Here is a 27,420-nt window from a genome sequence, read left to right as displayed (position 1 = left end):
AAGCCCGTGAAGTCACGTACAGGCGAAAGATATTTGGTGTTCGTAAGTTGCCGTCCCGGAGGCTAAATTTGGCATGCAAAACAAACGGCTTCTGCTTGCATTCTGCTGCCGTTCTGTTATTTTAGTTAGGATTTTCGGCATTTCTTTCACAGATTTGGATCGGGGATTCTGTACATTTTGCTCTGGCGTTTAGTACGAGAGTAGCCAGATTGATCCCCGGAGATGTCGTTGTTTGCCTTGCGTGCAGGCAGTGTCCAGGAGCCGAAATACGAAGGAGAGGACCTGAATGAAGATGGTAACGTGTAACACTTCTCCGGCTTATTGCAGCCTCGCCGGCGGCTCTGTTGTTTGTCTCCGTTCATGAAACCAAGAACGGCGTACCTTAAGAGCTTGTTCTCCAAAATTTAGAAATTGACATCTGAAACTTTTAACAGTACAGTGTAGTTGATATTGCCAAAATGATGTTATATCATCATGAGGCTGTCCCTGTTCTATTGCTTTTAATGATGTTTTGCACCATGGGTGTGAAAGTTAGACACAATGTTGTCATATACACTCATTCCCTTTCAATGAATGCTGTATTTCTTTTTGGTACGCTTTCCACTTTCATGCCTAAGCACTACCTAAGCATGTTCAACGAGGCACTTCTTGGCACAATGCCAAACTCTGAGATGTTTCTGTTTTTAGCTCTCAAAAATTTCCCTGTCTGTATTAATTTATGTAAAACCTTATTTTAAAATAAGGTTTCAACCGGTGGCAAGTTTATTGAGCTTCTAAACAATATTTCTAGAAGTTTGCTATTTTGTTACAGCATTTACTATTTTTGAAAGTAGTGTTTTAAGATAGGCCTACTATGTTGCCTAATGTAATTTTCTTTAATGCAGGAGAACCATTCAGCCAGTGGTCATATCTCCCAGATCTTATTTTAGAGCAAGTTTTTGCTCACCTCAGTATAAGTGAGCGCTATGCAGCTTCCCAAGTGTGTAGGAATTGGTACTATGCTTTTTACCTCCCAAACACTTGGTCAACATTTGTGCTTTCTGACACAACTTTGACAAGGCGTAAATACAATTATTATTCAGGATGGCAGGTACTCTTTCTTCCTTTCCCAATTACCTTGATACAAATTTACTTCTTAAAATTATTTTTTGTGTATGTATTTTTTTTTTCAATTTTTCAGCATATCCTGGACCATGTAAGGATGTCCCAATGTCTCTGCAAAGTAGGATTCAATTTCAGAAGTCTGATTTTTGAGCCTATGCTTAATTTTTACAATCTATTTGAGTTTATGAATATGATGTCATTTTTCACGGAGCAACAAGGACTAGACAATACAACTGTGAGTGGTGTTGGTTCAAAGGTTCATACTCTACGCTTCACATTTCCATGTAACATGGCTGCAGATGATAGGGAAAGGTGTCGACTTTATGGAACTGGAGGTACGCGTTATTGCTGAGGGAATAAAACGCACATGGACAAACATTTCAAGAAAATTTATATTACAACTTTAATTTTCAGGTAAATTATTGGAAGCACTAAAACGGTTGATGGGAAATCTAGTATCCCTTCAATATTTAGAGCTGCGAGACCTTATGCTGGACATCACTGAGGGTCAAACTCTTTTAGATGAAGTGTGTGCAACTTGTAGTCTCACCCTGAAAGAATTAATCCTTGTAAATGCTACAGAAGCACCTTGTCAACTTTTACATGTTGGAATTTTCCTTAATTTACAGGTTTGTTCAGTTTGGCCTTCAAATTATTTTTAAAAATAAAATTGGTATTGCTGCTAAAGATCTGATTTTTTTTTAGGTTTTGGTTATTAGCCCTCAGAATTTGGGAGAGGATGTTTTGTCTCTCATAGGACAGACTAGGCTTCGTCATCTGCATATTTTACAAAACCGTTTCACTCCCTCTGAGTTAATCCTACTCCCTGTATCAGGAAGAGCCTGGCAGCTTTGCCGCAAATCCAACACACACTTGTCTGTTCACTTGGAACTTGAATCTCCAAGAGAAAGAGAAGTCATATGGCAGGAAAGAGCTCCAGTTAGATCCATCATTTACAATTCTCCCCTAGCAAAGGTGTTACATGTATTATAATAATTTATTGGTTTGTGTATATGCTTATCTTTTTAACTTATTTTTATGAATATTATTTTTAGGTCCAATCAGAGTCAATAATGACTACAATTGATCTGTATGCTAAAGACCTGAGAGCGTATGGGCACCTAGGACTTCCTCGATTCCATCGCTCGAGGTCTTTCCATGATAGAGTGGATGCCCTGCTCCTCCTCCTTGTCCGACAGTCTGTGTGGCTCCACACCTTGGTAATAGGAATGCTAAGAATACACCTTGCCCTGAGCTGTTGTCTGCATCCTTTATGATGGCATTGTTGTACCTGTTGACCTCTGCTCTTAGTGTGCCTAGCATGGCTTTCATGCCCCACTCACTAACACATTATGCCTTTCCTATGTAAGTATGCTCTTATTCTATTTAAGTTTGAACATAACTAGTGAATTGTACTTTCATAAACTACAGACTGAATGGCTTTCTTGATCCGCCTCGTCCAAAAATATGCAATATGGTATAGACATTTACAACAAGGCCGCCTTTCAAACCAGCCTAATTTTTTTTCTTTTTTTCCCCCACTCCCTAGATTGTCCGGGAACGTGTGTCAACTGCAACTGTCTTACTTCTAGCTAAAGCTGGTAGAAATTTAAAAAACTTTGTCATCCGACGTAATGCTGTGATTCTTCGCTGTGATTGGCCTAGAAGCCCAGACTGGGATGATGAATTTCATCAATGGTTGCAAGTGTCTGCTAGGTCCTATGATGCCACTGAAAAGGAGGTTTCTCAGTTGCTTGGTTTTAAGTGGTGTATGCTGAGTGACAAGCAGTTCAAGGCCCTGTCTGTTAATGTTCATAATTTAAACTAGAAAATGAAAAATTTTATGATATGCAAGTCTGAGTGTTTTTGAGTTGGTGGTCAATTATATTGTTCATTTAAATATACTAGCCTTCTGTGTAGTTTTCTGTAGTTGTCCAAAAATAATTTTTCTATTAGAGTCTTAATTAATAAATGAGATGTAAAGACCAATACTGTATAAGCAATTAGTCCGCATGCAAAGTACCCTTATCCTAATCTTAATTGAAGGCTGATTTTGTTTTGTCAGCAAATGTAGGATTTTTGCCCCTTTGTTTGTTGTTTTTTTGGCGGGTGTGTTATTTTATTTTTTAAATATAAGACAAATTTCTCTGGAGATCCTGTGAGTTTTTTTTTCACTGCTACACCTTGTACCCTGCTGAGTCCAGCACATGCCAAACTGCATGATTCGCGCTGACGAGGGCACTCTCGATGCACAAATGCACACGCTCGTCGGAAACAACAATATAGTCCTGACGGGGCGGTCTAGGAGGGCAGCAACCGTCGGCCCGGGCCAGTATGTGACCGTGGGGTTCTGCGTCGTTGACTTCCTCACACAGTATTTTTGGCGGGGCCTCCCTTCAGGCGTTTCCCGAGGAAAAGGGGGAAAGGGGGGGGGGCTGTTAGGTCTTCCCTGGCTGGACACGCCAAAGCCAATATTTCAAATGGAAACTGGGAGCAGAACATTCGTGGGCCTTCCCTCAACTACAGGTGCGGATCCAGGCGCACTGATCTAGAGCTGAGATGACCACGCCGTGTTCGCGCACTGCGCAGGTAACTCTCTTGCAGAGACTCCCTCATCGCATCCGGAGACTTCAACTAGGGGCGTTCGTGGGACAAGGACGCCGCGGACGCGGCACGCCGTCGTGACGGTCTAGTGACTCGGCCTCCACGGAGCCTCGCCTGGCCTGCCTGGCCACGCCGCGCAGCTCGTCCGCATATGCATTCGGTTGCATTCGCATGAAAATGCAGTCGGCGGCCCCGCGGCCCGAGCCATGAGAGCCATGCACGGATCGGATCGGGTGGCCGGCCGGCCGGGCGGGCAGGCCCATCCCGCGGCATGCCCGCCATGCCCATGGCGTGGCTGCGATGGCTGCGGGCCCAGGGCGTTGCCACCTGTGTTCTGTGTTGCCGGCTGCTGGAGTGGAGACCCACCCAGCGCCCAGCGACGGTGTGGCGCTATCTCTCTCGCACCTGCCGCGGTGCCTGCGAGTGGGAGTGAGAGCGAGAACGAGTCGGCTCCGGAGCGGCTCCCCGCCCGACCGCCTGTGCCGCCTGTGTTCCCGCCCGACGCCTCGTCGGCTTGGGGTGCGTCCGGAAACGCCACCCGTCTCTCTCGCTCTACAGGCAAGGCCGCTGGCGAGCGACAGAGAGCGTCGCGGCGGAGCGCCCAGCGCCCGGCGTACCCCCTCCGCTTCTTCAAGCTGAGCGAGCATCAGCCCCTGCCCTCGGCCCCGCCGCCCCCTCGCCCTCCGCGCCGCTCAGCTCCGTGCCTTCCAGCAAGCCTTCCAGCAAGCCAGCAGCCAGCAGCAGCAGCAAGCCCAAGCAGTCAGTCGTCAGTCCGCCTGCCAGTTTGTTTCCAGTCGCCGGCTTGGGCCTTCGGTTGTTCGGTTGAACCGTGACCGTTCTGGGTGCTGTCAGAGTGCAAGTACCCGCCGCCGGACGTGCTCGTCGGCCAGTGTGTTGATTCTGATTCATCGCGGACACTCATCGTCGCCCAGCTTGGACATGTCGGCGTTCGTGGGCTGCCTCGTGGCGGTGCTGGCCTGCAGCAGCCTCGCGCAGGTGAGTCGAGTGGGACTCTGTTGGACCATGAAGCGAGGCATGGAGCCGCTGGATGGGCAGGGGTTTGTAGTGTGGGGCCGGGCCGGGGCCGCTGGATGGGCGCATCTGTGGCGAGACGAGAGGCGAGCCACCTTGGGATGCTCGAGCGTCGGCCTGGCCAGTGGGACTTGGGACGGGCTTGCCCACCTCCACCTCGGCGTGGGAGGGATGCGGACGACGGCCTGATGCGTGGTCATGCTGGTCCTGCACCCCACGACTGCCATGACGACGCCGTGACCATGGCGGTGCTGTTTATTGGCCTGCTGCGAGGTGAGGTGTTTGACCTTTCGCCGGGGAGGAGCAGGCGGCGGGGCAGGTGGTGGCTGGAGGGGGGCCAAGCCATGGGCCAGCAGGGCCGGCAGGGCCAGCGCTAGGGACGCCGGTGGGTTGCAAGGCCCACGGCCAAGGCATGCAGTGCATGGCCTTGGAGCTCCTCGAGGCCAAAGGCGAAGGGGCGAAGCGGCGCAGGTAACCCGGCAACCGCGTCACCGCGGCGCGGTGCGGCGCGTCGTAGTCGCGGCCTCCTGGCCGCCTCCAAGCAGAGGGTCCGGGCGTCGCAGCGTCGCGCCGTCGCCGCCGAGCGAGAGCGTCGGCGTCGGTATGCTAAACAGCAAGGACCGAGGGCCTGGCCGTTTATCGCCGTCTTGCCGTGCCCTGCCCCGCCCTGCCGTGCCCTGCCGTGCCCTGCCGCGGGCTGCCGTGTGCCCGCAGACACTCTCCCTCTCTCTCGCACCGAAACGGAACGCCCCACGCGTGCAAGAGAGACAGAGCGACGAAGGTTCCCGGCCCTTTCCCGGTTTGCGGTTCCTGGCTGGATGGGGGCTTTTTGGGGCACACTTGCAACACCCCGGAGGGGGGAGCAAGTAGCACCAGTGTGCAGGCGGCTTCATGACGGTGGTGGATAAGCATCTACTGTACTGTGATACGTGGGGGTCAATAACTCTTGGGATTACTCTTGCCAGGTAGCAGGCCGGATAAACAAATGGGGAAGGGCCGGGGTTGCGACCGGTATTTGAATAAATCTCAAGCCACTCCAGGAATGGGTAAAAACGAGCCATAGCACCCGTCCTTGAGTGCTGCAAGTTCTGGCTGCCGCACTGCCGCGCGAATGACTGTCCTGTACAGCACCGCGGCACCGCGGCTACGTTGACTACTTTCCTTTCCCTCCGCGTTGAAGGCCCCCGGAGCTGCAGGTGCAGACAGGTGCAAGTGCACCAAGCCGCTTCTTCCTCGTCAACGGAAGCCGGAATGGGACAAGGCCTCGCAAGATCCAGTCAGCTAGACTCCGGGGGAAGGGGGGGATTCAAAAATTGAGTCACGGCGTTGCGGGATGTGGGGGCAAGGAACCTTTTCAAGGGCAAAAAGGGGAGGGAAGGGGGCAGTGCGACGAAGAAGTTTGGAACCAACCCGCAGAGATGTGTGCAGCGTGACATTCTCCATCACTAGCGCCCCTCCCCCTTTCCCGACCACTCCACTGGTTAGGTACACGGCCTGTGTGTAACGAGGGCACCGAGAGTGGTATTGCCGAGGTACGGGACGCTGCGAGACGGTGACAGCTGATCCGACTCGGTGCCTTGCATCATCGCAGGCCGGTGTTCACATAGATTTCTTAACGTGTAGTCGGTTCATGGTGCACAGCCCATGCCGAAGTGAGCCGTTCCACATTTTAGGATTTTGGGGGAATGACCAGTGGCTCAGCTGTTCAAAAATAAATGTGAATTGGAATTGCTTACGTGTGTTTCTGTTCCAGGCTGCCGATCCTGTCCCCGTGACTGTGTACTACGAGTCCTTGTGCCCGGACAGCATTAAATTTTACATCAACCAACTGTACCCAACTATGGAGAATGCCAATTTGTCAATGAATGTTGAATTGCAATTGGTGCCCTACGGTAAATCAACTGTAAGTAGTTTACCACTCCATTCCAACATTATGTTTTAGAGTGGTGTTCCTTGTGTAATATGTTTGGTTTCTGTTCCAGCAAGAGAAGCTTGAAAATGGTACCTGGGCCTTCCAATGTCACCATGGTGAACGAGAATGCTATGGTAACAAAGTGCAAGCCTGTGCTTTGAACTTGTTGACCAGCAAGAATGAGCGACTCCAGTACCTCAACTGTCTGTTGAAAACCATGCTTGACAACAGGGGTGCTGTGTATCCTACTAATGAGGTAAACATTTAATGTTCTCCTATTTTCTAGCATTGTATCCTTTTTTTAATATTTAAAAGAAAGAAAAAAACTAATTTTGGGTTTCAATTTCAGTGTGCGAACCAGATTAATATTGCAGAGAAAGCTGATATTATTGATTGTGCTAATAGCACCAAGGGAGATGAACTTTTAGCAGCAATGGGAAACAAGACTCAATTGTTCATGGCCAAGTTAACCAGCGTACCAACAGTTGTGTTCAACAATGTAAGTAGCTGCTGTGCTGAGGCTGATCATCTTTGAGGATTGTTTTACTCAGTTCTTTTCTTATTTTCCCTCTCCTTCAGAAATTTGATGCCAATGACCAAAAGCAAGCTCAGACCAACTTCAAGGGAGTTCTGTGCAAGTACATCTCGGATCCTAAGCCAGCGGAGTGTGCAGGAACAAGCGGAGCTGCTTCCATCAGCACTTCATTATTTGTCATTTTTGCTACCATTTCACTTTTCTTCAGTCAGTACTTCTAAACTTAAATTTTTTTTAAATACCCTGTAATAAATTTAACTGTCCTCCTTGTCAACACAAAGGCAACACTCTCAAAATGGATCATTCAGTCAAGATCTGTAAATAATGTAAAGATTTGTGCGATGTTAGGCCCACCAGTAAATTGATATACTGTATAGCTTTATTTTTACAAATAAATCTCCATTTCTACATCTGCTTTTCTCTACTTTACTTCTCAGACCTTGATTTAATGAAGTTGTACTGCAGACAAGGGATGTTACTCAAAACACTAGTTAGAAAAAAGAATAATTTCTTTATTAACAGATCATGTACATATCAATATAAAACGGATTCAGTTTAAAATATAGCTGATGTACAGTACTGAAAATTTCACTTTGGGAAAGCACCCATGGAGCAAGAAATAGAGAACATGGAGTAAGTGCTTTACCATGCGACAGAAAAGGCAGAGGGCCCACAACCACACAACTTTGATACTGAAATGAAATGCAATTATTAGCACATAATCTTTAAGAAAAACACAAAGTTTCAGGGAAGGAAAGCGTCAAGAGAACCCACCCCAGGCCTCAAATTTCAATGAAAGTAAAAACCTAGCCTAACAAATTTGCACTATCAGGCAATGCCCATTTTGAAGAAATTGGACACATGTGGAACTAATTATCTAATTCAATCCTGCAAGCATGGCTACATTTATTGCCATCAGTACAGATTGCGAGTGTATCAGTCTTATATCCAACTCATCTAGACGCCCTTGATGTTAATATAGTGCACCAAAGTCTAGATGGGTTGTCCGGCTATTTGCTTTGACCAGATTTTTATATATCCATATTTATTGCAGATGAATTTAGAAGGTATTCTGGGAACACAGTGCCACAAAGGAAATTGGACAAAAAAATTGCAACAAAATACATTAATTTTGAGTTGATTTGCTCAATCTAGAGAAAGTTGGGCCTGATGGAATTGAACTCGACATCTTGGTAATTTATAGAATCACACAGTGGACATGTACGTCACAGCAAATCAGAATCTGTGGCAGAAAAACTTTACCAGATTTAAAAATTTTTAACAGAAAATGAGCAAAATGCCCTAAGGAAAAACAGAACAAACCACTAGTTAAAAAAAAAATGAAGGGGAAAAAAAGAGGAAGATGTGGAACATGGTTGTTGCTTGTGTAATTTCAGATACTGTATCTCAACAAAGATTTTAAAAAATTGAAAGCTAATTGGAATACCATACTTTTAACATTTGTACATTAATTTAACTAATTTATGTACAATATATCTAGAGGTTCACAATTGTACAAATAAAACAGTAAGGAACGTAGGCTATTCTACCAGGGTTCGAGAACAGTCTAAAGGCTTCACCTCATCCAGATTTTGATACAACTTTTAAAAAAATACATTTGCGAGTATGAGTGTACTTGCAGGTACAGTTCCATTTCCAAACAAATCCCTTGATGGTTACAAATAAACAATAAATAAAAGATATATACAAGTGCAAATTGTCAATACTATCACTGAAATACATATTAACACCATTTGGTTTCGATCAACTAATAACAACAGCATGTCATTTGCCAAAAGCATTCATTACAAAACAAAAAGGATGCCAGTAAAAATAATTTAATAAATACCTGTTGACATACAAAGCCATAAAAATTTTGAGATACCTTTCCACAAAGGTAAAATGACAGATGTCCTAACTTAATGATGTCAGCACAACACAACAAGCTCTATTCTAACAGTTATGTCATTCTAAATGCTTCAAGACGAAACACATACAAATATTCAAGTTAGTTGCATGATAGGAGTTTTATGGACAAAGTTATGAAAAATGCAGTCAATTCAGAAATAAACAATGACACTTTGGTACGTAGTACTGGAATGCAAATAGGTCTCTTCCAACAAATTCTCCTAACAAGGTTTAAGTACAATTGATGTTACAGTTGATGTTAAAATAAACATAGCACATAAGGAGAGGTGACCAATCTCATGTTACTGGACATTTCTCGAGTTGAGAGAAAATCTATTTCCATAAAGCATCTTAAATGGTAAATAAAGAAATACACACGGCAACTTTAAGCAAGATTTATTAACAAACATGTTCATTCTAAAATGACAGTAAGCAAAAATCACAGAGAACAAACTAATGAAAAATGAAAAAAAAAGAACGGTACAAAAAAATAATATCTTTCCTAGAATTAAGCGATTAACATCAACTAAAAGTGTTAAAATTTCAGGAGAACTGTTGTTGTGATTGCTGTGGCAAATGACATACTATGAAGAGTTGTTTAAGCTTAGCTAATTCAGTCATAGAAAGATATACTGAACAAGACAAGCAGTAACACATTAACAGTAACACATTCGACCGTCAGTGTGTATGCATACACAAGGCCTATTCAAAAGTTTGAGCACAAAATTAGTGATAGACGTGACGAACCATTTCATTAAATCTCATCTCAGATTAAATTAAAGTTACTGGTTGCAACGGACAGAAAAACGGTGTACGAGGGAACGAGGCTCAGGCTTGATCACTTCACCGGAAATCACGTTGCTCGCGATAGGCGCGCGCAGTTTGGCATACAGTGTGTCACGCACACTCACGAACGGCAACGGCACTAGAGGAAGGGCGACGGCCAACCCGCGGACGAGGACGACGACGGCGACGTCCCCCAGTCCACTTGCCCGACCATGGACTTGTGCAGGTACCAGTCCATGCCAGTCTTATCACAGCCAAGGGGGTCCAGCCAGGAAGCGGCCGCGGGGGCGTGCGCCACTACACTGCTTGCACTGCCACCCGCGCCGCCGCCGGGGGACGACGTCAGGGACGACGTTAAGGACGACGTCAAGGACGAGGAGGGCATGGCCAACGGCCAGCCGGCGTAAGATGAAGAGGCGGAGGAGGCCCCGCAAGACGCGCCGCATGGGGCGCCGCGAACCACACAGTCCCAGTGCATGCCCTGCTGCATGCCCTGCATGCCCTGGCCTGGCATACCTTGCACGCCCAGGCCGCCCAGCGAGCCCATGCCCAGGCCAGAGCCCAGGCCGGAGCCCAAGCCGGAGCCCAGGCCGGAGCCCAGGCCCGTCGAGCACGCCCCAAGCGGGGTGCCCATGGGGCCCAGGGGGCTGCCGGCCAGGCTGCCTGCCAGGCTGCCGCCCGAGCCGGCCGCGCTGCGGTACGACGCGGGCGACGTCGACGGCAAGCTCCCGTACGAGGCCGGCGACGAGGACGCCACGCGGCCGTACGGAGAGGCCGACGGGAAGCCGCCGTACGACGCGGTGGCTGGGGACGGGCACAGCCCCGGCGTGAGCACGCCGTGCGCGCCGTAGGGCGAGGGCGGTGTAGGGGTGGTGGTCGCGGCCCCGCACGGGGCGGGCCCCGCGGGGGGCCAGTCCTAGCTGGTGCGCTTCATCTTGGCGGGGGGCTCTTCGGCACTGGACACGCGCCGCGGCGTGAACATGTACTTCATCTGCGGCATGTACTGCATCACGTCCTTCACCTGCACCAGCGGCACCACGTCGCTCGTCGACTGGCACTTGCCGGCCTCCTTCAGGATCGCCATCTGCTGCCTGCGGACCACAAGGAACGCGTTATACTGGAGTCCAAACATTTCACGACCAGCCACCAAAAAACTTTGCTCTCACAACACTCACCTGTTCCCTCTGTACAAGTCTAACCTAAGAACTTCTTGTAACCCTTGTCTACAATTATTTACATGTACTTGTGGGAAGAAATGTGCCGTTAAGTCTTGTAAGGTCATAAGTAGCTCGGTATACACGTAGGGTTTGGCATTCATACAAGGAACCATCTTTCCTTCCACTAGCGCCTTCTGAATCTGAAGGGGGAGAAACAAATTAGTCAAACTTCTTCAAGATTAAATAAAACCGGTTAACCAAACAGAAAGTTGACGTACCTTAAACGGCGTGTGGGAACTACTCGTCGTGGGGAAGTCTATGATTTGAATTAGCCGCATCCGGTGGTCCATGGGCGACTGCGTCTTTCCGTTGCTGACATGGTGCTGCTGCCTCTGGTTCATCTGCGGCGCCTGGGGAGGAGAAACCGAAGGTCAATCACAACACTGCCGTTTAGAGTCCGACCACGGGAACCACTGGTTGCCTGGGTTGCAGCCTGCAGCGGCAGCTAGCTCCACTCACCGAGACGAGGGGAGGCGGGTTCTTGTAGTTGGCCGGGGCGGTCGGGTAGTGCGCGTGGGGCTGCTGGGGCGGCAGCATCTGCGACGAGTGCTGGCCCATGCCCATCATGTGCGTCAGCGCGGAGCTGCCGGCGTTGGAGTACATGGCAGCCGCAGCACTCGATCTCCTGCAACATGCACCACACTGTCAAACCCGCGGGCCGCACAGTCGGCGACAAGCCAGCAGACGCTGTCGACACTCACCCCATGGTGGGCTGCGAGCCCGTCACTCTGACTAGAGGCGGCGGGGGCTGGACGGCGGACCCGGGCGACACCATGCCCATCGGCATCGAGCCCTGCAACACAAGCACACCGTCAGAACAGCAACAAAGCGACACAGCACCCGCCAGACAGCGGCGCACCGGGAGCGCGGCCACGCACGCCCCCGCACCAGGGGTCGGAAGGTCGGAATCACAGTGCTAGAGACCGAGTGTGGGACAGAGGATGAACAACCCAATGGGATCGCGGGTACAAGCAAGTGTGGCAACACCGCAGCTCCGCGAACCTCAACGCGAACCCGAGCGCAGCGCCACACCCTTCCCTCCCTTCCCTCTCGCCTCCCCCAGCTCCCGTTTCATTCTTCCATTTTGCCTCCATTCTCCGGCCCGGCCCTTTGGTGCTCGTTTCTAAGCCTTTTATCAGAAGGGGGGAGGGGGAGGGGGGGGGGGAGAAATTTAAGATCGAAAAATATCAATTAAGTAAAATGAGCGGGGGAAACAACTGAAGAAAAAACTGGAAAAGGGCGACTTGTAATGAAAAAGTAAGCATGGTACTGCAGGAAGTGTAGCAACTACTCATGTCTCAAGAATGCTGGGAGGGAGAGGGGGGCTGCTGTGCAGCAAAGATAAGACCCTTCCTGTTAAGGCCCTCACATACCAATGAAATGAAAATTAACAGGCATTGACAAAGATCAATTTATTACAGGAAGAAGGCTAAGGTAGCAAAAACTAACACTACTGGATCAGCTGCCAGAATCAACTTACATAATTATTTATTTGAACTGAAACATACTAGATGAAAAACTTTAATTGAAATAGTACCCCTATTTAATTGAAAACCCAAAATCGTCAACAGATTCACCAATCCAAAAATTTGATCCCATTTTGAACAATGCCTTTGTTACTTCTGAACAAAAAAACAACATTTTTATGGAACTGGTCATACACTTTTCACTCACCAACATTCATACATTTTTCCCTCACCAACATTTAAAAAATACATTTTTCCCATACCCCCAAAAAATGGTAAACTAAATTCTTTCAATACACAAATTCAATAGCAAGGGTAAAGGCAAAAGTAAAAGGCAAGAAATTAACTCACATTGTGCATGATGGACATCCGGTTAGAGGAGGAAGAATGGTATGTTGGCTGACCCCCGACAAGACCACTCCAGCCATTGGTAATGGTCTGAGTCATGTATGACGCAGAGTGAGCAGGTTGTCGAGGAACAGAATTCACTCCTGCTGGCACTTTGTTCATGGCGGGAGATTGAGTAGGTACACTCACACTTGGGGTGATGGTCCATGTTGCACTTGAATCACTTTTTGCAGTTGACACTAAAAGTTGCCTATCCACTACTTTACTGGGCCAATAATCTTCAAAGTTTGTTTCACCTGGGAAGTAGCCTTTAATATCTTCTAAGCTTATCACTGAACAATTGTCCTTTTCAAAGAGTTCTGCTCTAATGCCTTGCACTTTACAACAAAATTTCAAATATGCTAAGTCCCAGCCTTCTAAAGTTTCTGATTTTTGGAAGAGGCTAGATATTTCACCTTCAAAGTAAAATACAGGAACATACTTGGTGCCATTTCTCAGAATGTAAGGCACAACTGATTCACCATCTATTCTAATAAAACCGCACTTATTTGAGAGAGAATTGTGCTGCGGCACCAATTTATTATAACACACATCAAGAAATGTATAAAACTCGTCAGCATCTTGAAGCCGCACTACTAAGTCCTTTGTTGTAAATGGTTCACGACCAAACTGATAGTCACAATGTCTAACATTGATATCATTAAGAAGTCTTGCCTCAGCATCTGTGATGTAATAGCTACGAATACATGTACAGCTATAAATGTCTGCATGAAGATATGTTAAGTATTTACTAAGTAGTTTCATTTCCACCTGTAAACAAAAAAAGAAAGGTTACTTATAGTCCAGAGGACTCTGAAACAGTGATTTGAAAAAGCTGGTACATACCATACGAACAGCACAATACTTTTCAGAGCCATAACGCAATATATAAGGGATATGAATTTTCCCAAGAGTCACCCAACCAAAATGCATTTTGACACTATCAGCATCACATGGTGGTTTTTCGGATGGATGCTGGGAAGGATTGGAAGTTGGAGGTTGTTGCGGTTTTTGAACAGGTGCACCAGATCTTGTCAGAAAGTTAAGAATTGCAGGTTGATTTGCATTAACCATCTGTGGTGCACTCTGTACTTGACCAGCTGTGCCATTAGTGCCAGGGCGGACGGCACCTGGCATTTTCGCCTTGTTGGCCTCCACCATCTTTGCCGCCAATGCCTCAATTTCATCTTCATCATCTCGTCGTTCATGTTTGACTTTATATTCTGTAAGCACAGCAAAATTTGTAATCAATATTAGAGACCTCATAATTGGCACGTGCCTAAATGTGAGACACACACAGCTTCAAATACAGGGAGACTGCTCCTAGCAAGATACATCCAGAATGAGCAGCTAGAAATTAGCTTCACTTTGCTTTGGCAATGTGCTGACCAAACAAGAGTATGAATTTAAACCGCTAATACGCATCAAATACTACCCACTGCTCTCTGAACACGACATGACTTGATTCTCTTTAACAAAAAAAAAAAAAAGAGGTTGACCTAAAAATATTTTAATAGGACGGACACTTCATTGCTTATTAACTGTTTCAGGCAAAATCAATGAAAACCCAAAGCAGAGTGTTTGCTCAAGAAAGGCAATGAGAAAACATGAGTAGGACTCTACAAAATAATCAATCATGTTGAAAAAGTATATACATAACCTCACTGAAAGAAGGCAAACTTTTAAAAAATCCAACTATAATACAGAAATTTTTGTTTGCAATTAAAATAACGAACGTTTTTAATAACGAGAGGTAAAGGAGAAACAAACAAAATATATGATTTAAAACAGAACCTCTGGATACCACCTCGACAGTTTGTCAACAAACAAGAATGACCTTAAGAAACAAAAACCGTATTAATTGGATTGGTATGGTCATAGAGACCTGAGATGCAACAAGAAAGAAAATATTTCGTACTCATTTAAATCGTATTTTCTCTAAAACTATGTTCCCGCAAAAAATGTATCTTCTGCTCAGTGGTGTGTTCATGGGAGGTTAGGTGATATACACAAGACGTTAGCGCCGCACAGGCCGAGCCAAAGTTGGGGTTCTGTTTGGTAAGGTATCTCTTGATAAAATGTCTGTGTGCAAATAACCAGTACCTGATAAAGACGAAACATTATTGGTAGCCGATGATACAGCGGCTACCGTCGGGAGCGCCATTGTACTTTTCTTCTTTCAGGGCATGTAGCTTTACCGACTTCTGGTATTGACGGTAAATGTGATCCAAACGAAAAGAAACATTTTGTTTACAAAAATAACCAAGCTTACAGACAACTTGGGCGCACTTTTCGTTAACACTCGTTTCAGTTTCTTAGGCTTCAATACACCTTAGGCTGTACAAGAAGTCACATTTTCAGTTTAGCTGTACTCCTCGTCAGCTAACTCACTTGTGATGGAAAATCCCATTCTAGCCTCTTACCCAGGCCACTCGTTTTGGCATGGCATTTTTACCACCGCCTAAAACCAATTTTACCCAAAGTAAGGAGTCAGCGCGAGGCTAGAGCATATCCACCAATCACAGCGCGCCGTGTGGTTGCAACAAAGGGTGTCCGCCATGTTGGATGACGTCAGCCGAATGTAAGGCTCACGCCCTGTTGGAGGCTAGGTTATAAATTCCAAGGTCTCTCGACCGTTTCAACGTGGGCGTCGGATGTTAGAGCATGCCATCAACATCAACATCAAAATCCCATCCATTCTAGCTCTCTCCACAAATTTTCACGTTCGATCATGAATTTTATTTTTACCGGAAAAAGTGAACAATAACCTCACTTAAATTCCGCTCCACTTGTCACCAATTGCTGGAATTCCCCACAAATATTCAAATATGCCGTTTGGGCTTGGGGAGCCACACCCACTAACATCGCCTATCAGCAACATGGATATCCCTTTGGGGCCTGCACAGAGCTTTACTGTCACGGATCTCGAGGTCAAATGGGGCAATGACCTTGTGACCTCTATTCCCACGGGGCACGCCAGTGGCGTTGGAACGTTGTCGGCACTGCCCAAGGCGTGTCTGGCATTCCCCCTCGTGCTGCCCTTCCCGCTACCCTGCCGCCCGGGACACCCACTTTTGGCGCATTTGTTGGGAAATGAGTCATTTGCGCCGTCACGCATCACTGGAACGACTTTCCGACGAGTGGTGGGGGTAGGAGGCATGGGAGTGGGGGAAGCGTCCGTCTCGGTTCGTGGAAGGGGGTGTCCGTGGTGGTGGGGGGGGGGGGTTCCACGCAAGCGGGAAAGCTCGAGGAAAGCCGAGTGTGTCGGCGGAGCGAGAGGAGGGGGGGGGGATGCGGGGAGCGCGAGGCGTGTGAGCGCGGTCCCTGGGAGCGAGGGGAGCGCCCGGGAGCGCCGCCTGCGGGCAGGAGAGAGTGAGCGCCCGCTGACAGGCGGCAGACGGAGGGTGAGCCGAAGAGCTCCGGACAGACCCGAACGACCCGACCCGAGCTCCGAGCGACGCAACGCCGCACAGGAAAACCTACAACCCACCGAAACCGGTTTGATCCAGTTGGGGTCAGTTGGGATGGGAAACCCCTCCCCCTGCCCCCCTCGCCCCGCACTAGCCATAATGGGTTTGCTTCTCTCGTCGCGTCTGTTCTTGGAATGATGCTAACGGAGCAAAAAAAAAAACTTACGCCGGAAATCAAATGTTAAAAATATCTAACTCCTGTACTGACGATTTTTGCATCGCTCTTCGAAAGCGGTATGCGAGTGTGGGTGATGTTGCGAAGTTGGTCATTGAATTATTTACCCCCCCCCCCCCGCCTCTGTCTTTGGCGGACAGGCCTAACGTTACCTAGCCGTGGCGACGCGTAGTGTAGTGCGGCCGTGGCGTGGCGTAGTGTGGCCTACTACGCCCAGCTAGCCTCGCGCCGGGCCGCCGGGGAACTCAACCTTCGGGCTTCGGGCGGCAGCGCGTAGCGGCGCAGCACCGCGGCGTGGTGGGGGGTAAAAACTTTTACCGCGGTCGGCGCGGGTCGGCGCCGCTACGACCCGCCACGCCGCGGCAGCCCGGAGAGTCGGAGGAAAGGGGGGGGGGGGGGTTGCGGGGGGCAAATGGGACAGCGCAGCGGCTCTCAGGGCCCGCGCCGTTTTCCACAGTGTAGGAGTGTACCCTGTGTACCAGTACAGTGTACCCTGCCATAAACAGGGGACGCGGCTGAGCGGCAGAGCGCTCGGTCCGCTGTCGTTTCGCTTTTCGATTTACCGGACAAATTCTCTTACGGAGATGAATCTTGAGATCTCCTCTGCACGTCCGAAAGAAGGACAGTACATCAAGTAAAACGAAATAGAGAGTTCTTCAAAAAAAACAAACAAAAAACAATGGAAACACGCGTCCGTATATTTTTCTTTGAGCTGCGCCATCTAGCGCAAGTACACTCGAAGCGCCAGAAACGTTGCAAAATTTGTGCAAAAGAAACGACGCTTTCTTGCTGTTAAGTGAGACAAAGGTTTTTCTCTAAATTCTCAGCATGGTACAGAAAAGTGCGCGCGTGCTTACACTAATAAATATCACAGCCACAAATAGGGAATGGCAAAAAATAGACATTTCTTGACGAAAGGTGGAAGCTGACTCGACCTGCCTGGAGCAAGGCCTGGAGCTCCCCTGGCAGCTTCACCTCGCGGCTGGCGAGGCTGGCTACTGCACCAGGCACATGTCTGCAACACGACAACGGCAACAGTCAGACAAAGGAGGCCTCGTTTCTCTCCCTCTCTGATCGCGAGCATCTCGCGGTGTGGTTGTAGTCACGCATTTCGCCGGTGAGAGCCTTCCCGCAACAAAACGCACGCAGTCCTAGCGCAGGCGTGTCCCTGAACCATGGCCAAAGCCGACACCTCCAACACCCGCCCGCGCACGGCGGCACGCCGGCACGGCGCAGGTCGCTGTGCTGACGCCGCTTGACGCTCTCCACTCGACACAAGGAGCGCCTGCGAAGCGGCGCGTCGGCAGCCCGCCCCGCACGCGTGTCCGGCGGGCAGGCGTCACCGCCCCTGCCTCCCCGTTTAACCGCCCCGCCGCCCCGAGGTGAGCGTCGCGCTCGCGCACAGCCGCGCTGTGCACAGCACCCAGGGCTGGAGGTCTAAAAGTCATGCCTATGGGCAGACAAACCTCGGTAAACCAAGCCGCCGGTGAAAGCAAGCCGCGTGCGTGGCGGGCAAGATAATCGAATGAAAGCCCTCTTCGGTGCGGGAGATGTGCAATTTCGATCATTGATTTCGATACAGGATTCGTAGAAAAGTATCATTTATTGAAAATCGCATTGAGCTAACATAAACAAAGCCAAGGCACATGGTGGTAAAATAATGCTCGAAGGGAATGACGAAAATACAACACACAGAAGCACAGATCAAGCCAACAGGAGGTGACATTCACATAAAGTAGAAGGATATGCTTAGGGTGATAATGGAGTGCACAGGAACGAATAACAAAGTTTTATACCCCATACAAAGAATCTTTGACAGTCTTAAGTGTACTAAAAATAAGTGCTATATTGCAGTCTATCTGCATCAGTCAAGCACCTAAGCAGTCCAAGAAGTAAAATTGAGCAACTGAGGCAATCCAAAAGGACGTAAGTAGAACAAGACATAAGGAAAGCTAATAGCTTCAGGTGACATTTCCAATCAACTAAGAGATTTTAATTTAAAAACACTAGTTATTAATGTAAGTTTTGCTGAGTAAACATCACAGAGCCTTTTTCCTTTTAAATGGAGAAAGATGTAGCATCCAAGTGCTTATATTATTATTAAGTATTCAATTAATTCTTCATTTCTTTCTCTTACAAAAGTAATTTTATCACAGAGCATTAAATTCAGGTATTCACAGCTCTATTGAACTATCACTTCAACAACAACAACAAAAATTATAATAACCACGCAATTTTTGACGATTGTTGACAAGTTACAGATTTAAGTAAACCCTCTGAAAAGTTACTTCTGAACCTACTGACGGCACATCCTACAGTCTTTTCACAACGTTCAAACAAAATTGACAAAAATCTGTCAGCGGGAGCGAATAAGCTTTTTACCTTTCAGCGATGCAGCAGTTGCATTGCTCCTCTCCTTGATGGCGGGTAGGGCAGCCAATGATTTGGAGCTCTCAGCCAAGCAAAGCCATTGTTGAACCTATTTTACACAAATTTCATGTTGTCAGCACATATTAACAAACAAGACAACAACTAAATTTATGCCAAAAATTGTTACCTGCTTATGGAGCAAGTCACGACGTGGGCCTCTTGGTTCTAAAGCTAGGAGGGGCATGAGAGTTGCTAAACATGATTCAAACTTCCCCAGGGCAAGGCTGTACTGCCCTTCAGTCATGTACATCTCTCCCGTATGACCAATTTCCAAAGCTGAGCACAATTTCTCAGAAGTGGTACACAATTTTACTGGCAACAGAGAAATGCACATGATAGAGAACTCATTATGATACATGTCACCCAAGATGCACTAGATAATTTAATAAAATACCAACATAGCTGACTAAAAGCTGATGAGTCGTTGGCTGAGCGTGAAGCAGCCGCAGCAGGATCTTTCAATTCTTCTGCTCTTCTAATGTATTCATCAACTTTCACTCGATATGCTGCCTTTTTGGTGGGATCGTTTTCAGCTGAGGACAAAACGAAAATCCAGATACATGCAGCATTTTTGAACACTCCAAAAATAATGATTAATCAAGCTACTACTTACCACTGAGAAGAGGTACAAAATATAACAAGGATTCACAGTATAGATTAAAGGCCTCTCTTTCCTTATGCTCTGCATCAAGTTTTACAGCTTTAGAGACAAGATCAACAGCTTTAAGTAATGATTCTTCACAGGGGAAATGCTCCAGGTCCAAGTAATCATGCTTGAAAAATGACTCATAATCTATTCTCTGCTCTGGATCATGTTTCAATAACCTTGACAATAAGTCCCGACATTGTGATGAGACTGATGCACATTTGGGGATCTGCAATATAACCAAGAGGTCAAAAGCCAAAAGCATAATCACAACCAAAAAAATGTGATGTTCTTAGCAGACAAGAGAGAAACAAGTTAGTGTCCTACCTCAACAGGTGCTTTACTTCGAATTTTGTCAGCTAATTCTGAAAATGAGCTGGAGGAATAAGGTGCTTTCCCAAACAAACATTCGTACATTATTATGCCAACAGACCACAGATCAGCTCTAGCATCATATTTCCTAGCCAGCAACATTTCTGGGGCCATATAGAGGGGTGAACCACGTATTGAATTGTGCTTGTCTTCATCAGATAAATACTGAGCGAAGCCAAAATCTAGACAAAGCAGAAACAAACATTCAGCTAGGGTTACATATACACAATAATAAAATGGCTTTACTCTCACACAAACCTCCAATTTTTAGGATTTGTTGCTGTGCAAGAAGCAGATTAGAAGGTTTCAAATCCATATGGCAAACGTTGTGTGATCGCAGATATTTTAAGGCTGCAGACAACTGCTGCAAAAACCTTCTGCACACAGGTTCAGGGAGGCACCTTTTCTTCTTGATGAAACCAGACAGGTCGCCACCACCACACCATTCCATTATGATGTAAATGCATCTGGGAGGACAGAAATAGATAAAATTGAGCAACATTCATGTAAAATAATCAATCTTGTCAACCAATTGGCAAACCATGGTAAAAGGACAGTTCTTCCAATGACAACGTTGCAGAGAGAAAACTCTTTGATTGTTGCAAAGCTACTTGTTTACTGTTGCCTTGGTACCAGAACAAGTAGTTATTTCTAACCACCCTTCCCAAATTCTCACCCTCTAAAACAGATAGTAGAGGGAAAATGTTGTGCTTTCATTGGATTAAATTGAACAGAAGAAAACATTGCTATATAAAAGGATACCGCCGCTCATGCACATAGTAAAGAGTGCACTTATGTACCTACAATTGCAATGTAGCACTTTCATTGACTGACCAAGGGGAATGGATTGAATTGAAGCAATGGCAAGGACAACTTTAGGTTCGTACAACAACTGATAACCTAGGGTTAAGAAATATATCAAAAGAACGACAAGATCTTCACCTTCCGTCGTAGAGAAAGTCTTTCATGTTGACAATGTGCGGATGCTTTAGCTTTTTGAGTAGAGATATTTCTGTGACAATATTATCCTCAGCAGATTTGGAGAGTCTTCTTTTTTCCACAACTTTAATTGCAACTGCTTCTCGACAACCATCCTGGGAAAGAACATTGATTCAAATTAAAGGGATTTAGCTTAAAACAAAGTACATATTACACCAGTCAGAGAGTAAATTCACCTTTTTGAATGCTTTATAAACATTGGAGTAGCTTCCTGCCCCTATCTTCTCAACAATAACATAACCTTCAACATAGGGGGTCGTCATGTTTGTCCCTTGAAACTGTCTTTTCGAAATGAAATGAAATAAAGTAAAACTAACAGTTTGAAATATGCATGCTAGCTAAATGTCCAGGAAGCGTAGGACAAGAAATTCGCCCATTCTTTTCGTTGTTTCGGACATAACTGTTAAGTCAAGTAGCAAGTGGTGCTTTTCCTCTAGTGAAGGAACAAAGCTACGTTCCTCTCTCTCGCACACACACTCAGCTCACTCACTCTCTCTAGGGATCTCTCCCCCTCCTCCTCTTCCAAAAATATCCCCTAATTGAATAAAAAGAGCATTGCCACTGACATGGAGTTTTACGGAGGCCAAGACTTTTGACAGTGTCGAATTTTGGAGACTGTTTTTGATCCCACGAACAAAATTTTGTGAACCTTCTACAGTTTCAATTTTGATTTTTCCTCTCCTTTTAATTTTTGTAAGTTTGCCAACTTCACAAAATGAAGTACACGTAGTGTGTCCCAGTTCGCAGTTCTTAGCCGAAACAGCTCTTGCTGTTTTGATATTTTACAGAGAGCTCGGCCTTCAACCTATAACACAGCTTGCAACAAACACGATTCATATACTAGTTTTACTGTCAAAAGTTTCGGCCTGTTTTGAGTACTTTGGTGCTTGCGCTTGGCGGCCCTTGCCTGGCGCTGTGGAGGTTGTGACGTCATGAGTTAAAACAGTGATAGAAACACAGGTGCTGTGTTGCTCAAACGAAAGGATTTGTGTATCAACTGCCCCTTATATTTGTTTATTCGTTTTCTAGCGTTTAGTGAGTGGTGTAAGGGAGGGTTCAATTCTCTAAGCGTCGACAGTATGGACTCAGAAGATGAAACCCCTTTCGACGACGGAGATTCGGGAAATGAATCCAGTGGGGATGATGTTGATTTTGCAATGGAAGTGGACAGCAATACCACCAAAGAAAGGCCCCCTGATGTTGATGAATACCCTTTCGAAGTTTTAACCACCGAAGAAATCGTCCAACATATGATAGATTGTATTAAAGAAGTTAACACGGTTGTAGAGGTAAGGATATTAATAATGTGGATGAAAGTCATCAACAACAAAGACCTGAACCCGTTTCTTAACCTCAGAACTCTTGATCAGTGTCAAAGCTATGACCTTGCTTTCGCAGAATTATGAAAGACCGAAGACAATTTGTGAGTGACTGGCGTCAGCTTGTTTGAGGGGTAGTCTCTTTCCTCCAAAGGACATTTAACTGGACTGACTAAAAGATCTAAGTGCTCTGGAATGTCATGAATCATGCAGTTTGATATCATAATTAAGTAACTCTTGTCATTTTGTCAGTCCTCTTTTTTATTATTCTCTTGAACATTTTTTTAAAACTTGTAGGAACTATCTTCTGCCTTTGAATGCTATGCCTTAAAATTATTCAACTCCCTAAGGACTCTTGATTTCGTTTCTTATGTTGTTTATGGTTTTGTTTACCATCTGTAATTGTTTTCTTGTGGTTGTTATTGGTATAATAGTTGTTATCTTCAGTAACATGTGTCTTATTTCAGATTCCAGCAACAACTACTAGAATTCTTTTAAATCATTTTAAGTGGGACAAAGAGAAGCTCATGGAACGTTTCTATGACACGGATCAAGATCAGCTGTTCAATGAAGCAAGAGTTATTAATCCGTTCAAAAAAGGAGCTGTCATAAGGCCCAAGGTACTCAATCAATTTTGATTTTCCAGTTTTTGTGTGAGCTTTTGTGCCGCATTTATTTTGTTAGGACTCTGACCCGTTCAACATGTACTTTAATCTTTCAGCCCCCCAAAAAATCTTCCCCATCTGGTACAGAGGAATGTGAAATTTGCTTCATGGTACTACCATCAAGTGTAAGTTGAGAGATGGTTTTATAAATATGCAGTATTTTCTGATGATTCTGTACTCTATAATCTTCATGGTTTTTTCCTTCTTTAGCTGATGACTGGCTTAGAATGTGGCCATCGCTTTTGTACTCAATGTTGGGGTGGATATCTTACAACCAAAATAATGGAAGAAGGTGTGGGACAAACAATCGCGTGTGCTGCACATGGCTGTGATATCTTGGTTGATGATGCTACTGTGATGAGGCTTGTGAAGGACTCTAAAGTTCGACTCAAATACCAACATCTCATTACCAACAGTTTTGTTGAGGTACACATTTCTTTAATTTTATGCTCAGTCTAGTAGCTTTTTATAAATTTTTTATTGATTTCTTGTTTTTATTGTAGTGCAATCGGCTTTTGAGGTGGTGTCCATCCCCAGACTGCAATAATGTTATTAAAGTACAGTACAAGGAATGTAGGCCAGTCAAGTGTAAATGTGCACATGTGTTCTGCTTTTCTTGTGGTGAGAATTGGCATGACCCCGTAAAATGTGAAATTCTTAGAAAGTGGATTAAAAAGTGTGATGATGATTCTGAAACATCTAATTGGATTGCTGCCAACACAAAGGTGACTTTTGATCTTTATTTTGGTTGTTATCAACTTGGTATTTTTTTATAACAAACTGTTTTGCTCTTGCAGGAATGTCCTAAGTGTAATGTTACAATAGAAAAAGATGGTGGTTGTAATCATATGGTTTGTAAAAATCAAAATTGCAAAGCAGAGTTTTGTTGGGTGTGTTTAGGACCCTGGGAGCCTCATGGATCTTCATGGTATGCCAGTGTTTTTTTTCTTATCACAATTTTTAATCAAATATTTGCATGAAGTTCCTTATCTAACTTTTTCTTTTCTGCAGGTACAATTGCAATCGGTATGATGAAGAAGAAGCCAAGGTGGCCAGAGATGCTCATGAGAGATCCAGAGCTGCTCTGCAACGTTATTTGTTTTACTGCAATCGGTACATGAATCACATGCAGTCCCTGAAGTTTGAAAATAAGCTGTATGCGTCAGTGAAGGAAAAAATGGAAGAAATGCAGCAACATAACATGTCGTGGATTGAGGTAAATTGTCCAATGTTGATTTTGTTTGTTAAGATCTCTTTCTATCTTCAAATGTTGCATTGCATTAGGCATTACTTACCGCTAAGTTTACCCTTTGTTTTGATCTAGGTCCAGTTTTTGCGGAAAGCTGTTGATATCCTGTGCCAGTGTAGGCAAACACTTATGTACACCTATGTGTTTGCTTATTATCTTCGCAGAAGCAATCAATCAATTCTCTTTGAGGTACTTTGAGGCACTCCAATTAAAATGCGTGCTTTGTTTAGGGTCAACCTATTATTGTTATCGTTTTTCATTTTGCTTCAGGACAACCAAAAAGATTTAGAGAGTGCCACAGAGACATTGTCTGAGTATCTGGAGAGGGAAATCACCTCAGGAAATTTAGCTGATATTAAGCAGAAAGTGCAAGATAAGTATAGGTATGATCTCACTTTTTAATGTTGGTATTATTTTGTAAAAGTACAAATTTAAGTCTAATTGTTTCTTGTGTTTTTTTTTTTTTCAACTTTCAACAGGTACTGTGATAGTAGACGAAAGGTGCTACTGGAGCACGTCCATGAGGGCTACGAACGTGAATGGTGGGAGTACTTTGAGTAGCAAGAGAAGCCAAATTGATCGTAAAAGTGACCCATTTAAAGCGTAGTTAGTGGTGCAGTGTAACACAATCTTCTCCTGCAGATATTCAAGTTCAAATCATCTGAAGGTGTTAAAGATACCTACATATGTTGTGAAATATGTATGTATATATATTTTTTCAGATTTTATCTTGTTCTGAACGTAATTTTCTTCTGATTTGTTGATCATAAATCAGCTATTTACTTCATATGGTGAAACCTTGATAATGTGAACTTCATTATAGTAAATGCGTGTGTATTATGTAGCTTCCGCAGGAAGTGAGGCAATCCGTAAGGTGATTAGCCCTTTAGGAAAAAATAACAATAGAGAACAGATATGATGCCCCTACCTGCCTCTTATCTAAGTACATTTTATCAAAATACGGTTTAATGAACACCTGCGAATGAAGTTAGAAACGCAAACCCCCAGATTATTCGTATTAGCAAGGTTTCACTGTAACAAAAATTGTTAATTATTTACCAGACACAAATGCAATGATAAGGAACAAATGCAAAGAGTATATTCACATTCAATTTAGGTTTAAGGGATGGCTATAATTTAAACAGGTTCCATAACAATGTGTTCGTTTGCCTCTGTCCCACTGCTGAAGATGGTTATGTTTTCAATGTTTCTTTCTCAAGGAAACATAATTTGCAAAATAAAAACAACAGCCTACCAAGCCATCCCCACCTGTTTAGTCATTTACTTAAACATTTCTCACTATCTTGCTCTTTTCCCACCTCCCCCATTTAAAATGCGTTTTGTTTTTATCCTATGCAATGAAGGCAGAGTGCACGTTAGAAAGCAATAAAGCAGAAAAGCCAACTTTGAAGTCTTCCTGTCATCTGATTTGTTCTTCATCTTATATGTAACAAATGTTCTGCAATGGGGGATTGGGTTGTTGTTATTTGTTTAATTGGAAGTGACTCTTTTAAGTCTGTTGTTTATTACTTTTATATATTATTAAGGTCTGTTAAGATGGCATTGACATGTTCTGGTTATTTGCTTCTTAATTTTGCGCAAAATTTGAATAGGTGATTTCCTATAATACTTCTCGCTGAGCGGGAAAACGTATACTGTGATTTGTGTAAACTAGTTATCAGTATTGGTATTGTTGGATTAATGACAGGAATGAAGGAATAGCTGTAGACTAGAGTGAAGGATTGCATTGCAGTGAGACCACTAGTCATTCCCACCCATTTATGCTGTGTGCACTGACTTTTGAACATTTCATGTATAGCAAAGTGAAATTAAGTTCAAGTAATTGCTTTTAATTTTGTTAAAATGTTAACACTAATACTTTTATTGATTCTCATAGTACATTCGCAAGCAGCTTTCTGTTTTGTTTTGGCATTACATTGAGAACCTAATTGTATGCAATTTTTGTGGTGGGCACAGCAATGCTTCTTATGGTTGATTTCATTGGCCACATGGTGCCTTCATCAACCATGACCTGCTTTCATTATTTTAGAAAAAAAAATTGTAAAAAAAATAACCTAGTCGTTCAGTTTTTATTTCATGTTCACCATTGTTTGAGATGAAGCTATTTGTTACCTTGCATATTGAGTATGAGTTTTTAGTACTTCTGCATGTACTTGAAGCCCGTGATAGCTGGGACCAACACTTAGCAACTTCATGTTATTTTTAAGTGGCTTACATTTTGGCCAAGGAATCAACTTGTCGGATGCTTCCCTATGTTTCTTTATTTACATCTGTTGTAAATGTCTTTGTCCTCTGGTGTAGTTGCCGCCATGACATCACAGTGGTGGCCAAAACGGGCGTTTAACTATCCCGGTGCAATCTATGTTGGTTATGTCGATCGGTGTTTGATTTACTGGCCTTTAGTGCTGTTTAAAACTGCCTGTGCTTTTGGTTGTGTATATAACACCTGCACCTTGTTGGGTATTACTTTTAGACACTCTTGCAAAAGCTTGAGCTGCAATGAATAGCAGGCAACACTTACAAATATTTTATTTCAATTCTGTTTTAAAGATTTGGCATTATGTAGAAAAAGAGTTGGATTTATGAGTGGTAGGACAGCTTCCAAGTGAGAACCCCAGATTCCAAGTATGCATATTCTTAACATTTCTTCTGTCTCTAGCTTGTCTTAAAAAGTTGTGGTTACCATAGGTTTATGCACACAATGGGCCAGTTTTTAAAGATTTACTAGTTTGTTTTACTTTGCTTGCCTGTAATGAAATTTGACCCTGTCCTGTGGCAATAATTTGTTGTGACTATCTTGCCTTCTGCTCTCAAACAATGTATGGTGAAGAGGCAAACTGTTCATCCAATTACCAACTTATCAACTGATTAGCTGTTTTAATTAAATATGTGTAAAGCAGAGTATGTGTACATATTTTCTATTTAAGGAAATATATGAGATTTGAGTGAATGTATGGAGTCCTGTCTTTTTAAATTCCTTTTTCTTACTGAAGTGTTAATTTTCTCTACTGTTTCATACCTTTCAAAGGTGCTCTACAAATTTCAAAAACAGTCCCCTCTTTTTAGACATGCAGGGTTTCATGCCTCTGCCCTCTGTAGGCCTGGCTAGTAACTTGGGGTACA

General features: G+C 44.8%; 6 protein-coding genes across 10 annotated transcripts; 3 read left to right on the top strand and 3 right to left on the bottom strand.

Moving 5' to 3' along the window:
- Positions 1-24: 24 nt before the first annotated feature.
- LOC117645447 lies at positions 25-3,258 on the top strand. 2 transcript variants are annotated; one of them, XR_004587727.1, is made up of 7 exons: positions 25-295; positions 885-1,090; positions 1,181-1,439; positions 1,519-1,733; positions 1,810-2,079; positions 2,160-2,469; positions 2,654-2,790. XR_004587727.1 is itself a non-coding variant. In XM_034385650.1 (7 exons), exons 1-7 carry the CDS (start codon positions 223-225, stop codon positions 2,930-2,932), a joined length of 1,467 nt encoding a protein of 488 aa, XP_034241541.1. In that variant the 5' UTR covers positions 25-222; the 3' UTR covers positions 2,933-3,258. The 2 variants fall into 2 exon arrangements, 1 of the variants encoding a protein (XP_034241541.1); XM_034385650.1 differs by having other exon boundaries at positions 2,160-2,324; positions 2,654-3,258.
- A 405-nt stretch (positions 3,259-3,663) lies between these two features.
- On the top strand, positions 3,664-7,561 carry LOC117644718 (GILT-like protein 1). Its single transcript, XM_034384332.1, has 6 exons — positions 3,664-3,693; positions 4,420-4,704; positions 6,494-6,643; positions 6,723-6,908; positions 7,002-7,151; positions 7,232-7,561. The coding sequence occupies exons 1-6, from the start codon at positions 3,664-3,666 to the stop codon at positions 7,406-7,408; spliced, it is 978 nt and encodes a 325-aa protein (XP_034240223.1). The 3' UTR covers positions 7,409-7,561.
- Positions 7,562-9,638: 2,077 nt separating this feature from the next.
- LOC117644717 (GPI-anchored CFEM domain protein A-like) lies at positions 9,639-10,515 on the bottom strand. Its single transcript, XM_034384331.1, has 2 exons — positions 10,044-10,515; positions 9,639-9,727 (listed from the first exon to the last, which is right to left on the bottom strand). Exons 1-2 carry the CDS (start codon positions 10,513-10,515, stop codon positions 9,639-9,641), a joined length of 561 nt encoding a protein of 186 aa, XP_034240222.1.
- A 205-nt stretch (positions 10,516-10,720) lies between these two features.
- LOC117645103 lies at positions 10,721-15,967 on the bottom strand. Of its 2 annotated transcripts, none has more exons than XM_034385020.1 (8): positions 15,055-15,967; positions 13,798-14,174; positions 12,916-13,722; positions 11,800-11,891; positions 11,558-11,723; positions 11,317-11,448; positions 11,057-11,238; positions 10,721-10,972 (listed from the first exon to the last, which is right to left on the bottom strand). In XM_034385020.1, exons 1-8 carry the CDS (start codon positions 15,113-15,115, stop codon positions 10,798-10,800), a joined length of 1,992 nt encoding a protein of 663 aa, XP_034240911.1. In that variant the 5' UTR covers positions 15,116-15,967; the 3' UTR covers positions 10,721-10,797. The 2 variants fall into 2 exon arrangements, with proteins under 2 accessions (XP_034240911.1, XP_034240912.1); XM_034385021.1 differs by lacking the exon at positions 15,055-15,967 and adding an exon at positions 14,870-15,006.
- A 1,303-nt stretch (positions 15,968-17,270) lies between these two features.
- LOC117645402 (serine/threonine-protein kinase ULK3-like) lies at positions 17,271-21,705 on the bottom strand. 2 transcript variants are annotated; one of them, XM_034385586.1, is made up of 9 exons: positions 21,220-21,705; positions 20,987-21,138; positions 20,303-20,511; positions 20,000-20,226; positions 19,640-19,901; positions 19,425-19,559; positions 19,154-19,338; positions 18,979-19,075; positions 17,271-17,611 (listed from the first exon to the last, which is right to left on the bottom strand). In XM_034385586.1, exons 1-9 carry the CDS (start codon positions 21,304-21,306, stop codon positions 17,592-17,594), a joined length of 1,374 nt encoding a protein of 457 aa, XP_034241477.1. In that variant the 5' UTR covers positions 21,307-21,705; the 3' UTR covers positions 17,271-17,591. The 2 variants fall into 2 exon arrangements, with proteins under 2 accessions (XP_034241477.1, XP_034241475.1); XM_034385584.1 differs by lacking the exon at positions 17,271-17,611 and having other exon boundaries at positions 18,181-19,075.
- Positions 21,706-21,860: 155 nt separating this feature from the next.
- LOC117645401 (E3 ubiquitin-protein ligase ariadne-1) lies at positions 21,861-27,247 on the top strand. 2 transcript variants are annotated; one of them, XM_034385583.1, is made up of 11 exons: positions 21,861-22,003; positions 22,073-22,332; positions 22,830-22,982; positions 23,084-23,152; positions 23,238-23,453; positions 23,531-23,752; positions 23,825-23,955; positions 24,039-24,243; positions 24,352-24,465; positions 24,547-24,659; positions 24,756-27,247. In XM_034385583.1, exons 2-11 carry the CDS (start codon positions 22,123-22,125, stop codon positions 24,835-24,837), a joined length of 1,515 nt encoding a protein of 504 aa, XP_034241474.1. In that variant the 5' UTR covers positions 21,861-22,003; positions 22,073-22,122; the 3' UTR covers positions 24,838-27,247. The 2 variants fall into 2 exon arrangements, with proteins under 2 accessions (XP_034241474.1, XP_034241473.1); XM_034385582.1 differs by having other exon boundaries at positions 21,971-22,332.
- Positions 27,248-27,420: the final 173 nt, after the last annotated feature.

The sequence above is a fragment of the Thrips palmi genome, unplaced genomic scaffold (assembly GCF_012932325.1).
Source record: "Thrips palmi isolate BJ-2018 unplaced genomic scaffold, TpBJ-2018v1 HiC_scaffold_18, whole genome shotgun sequence".
In the NCBI taxonomy this organism is placed as follows: Eukaryota; Metazoa; Arthropoda; class Insecta; order Thysanoptera; family Thripidae; genus Thrips; species Thrips palmi.
This window is presented reverse-complemented; position numbering and strand designations above follow the sequence as displayed.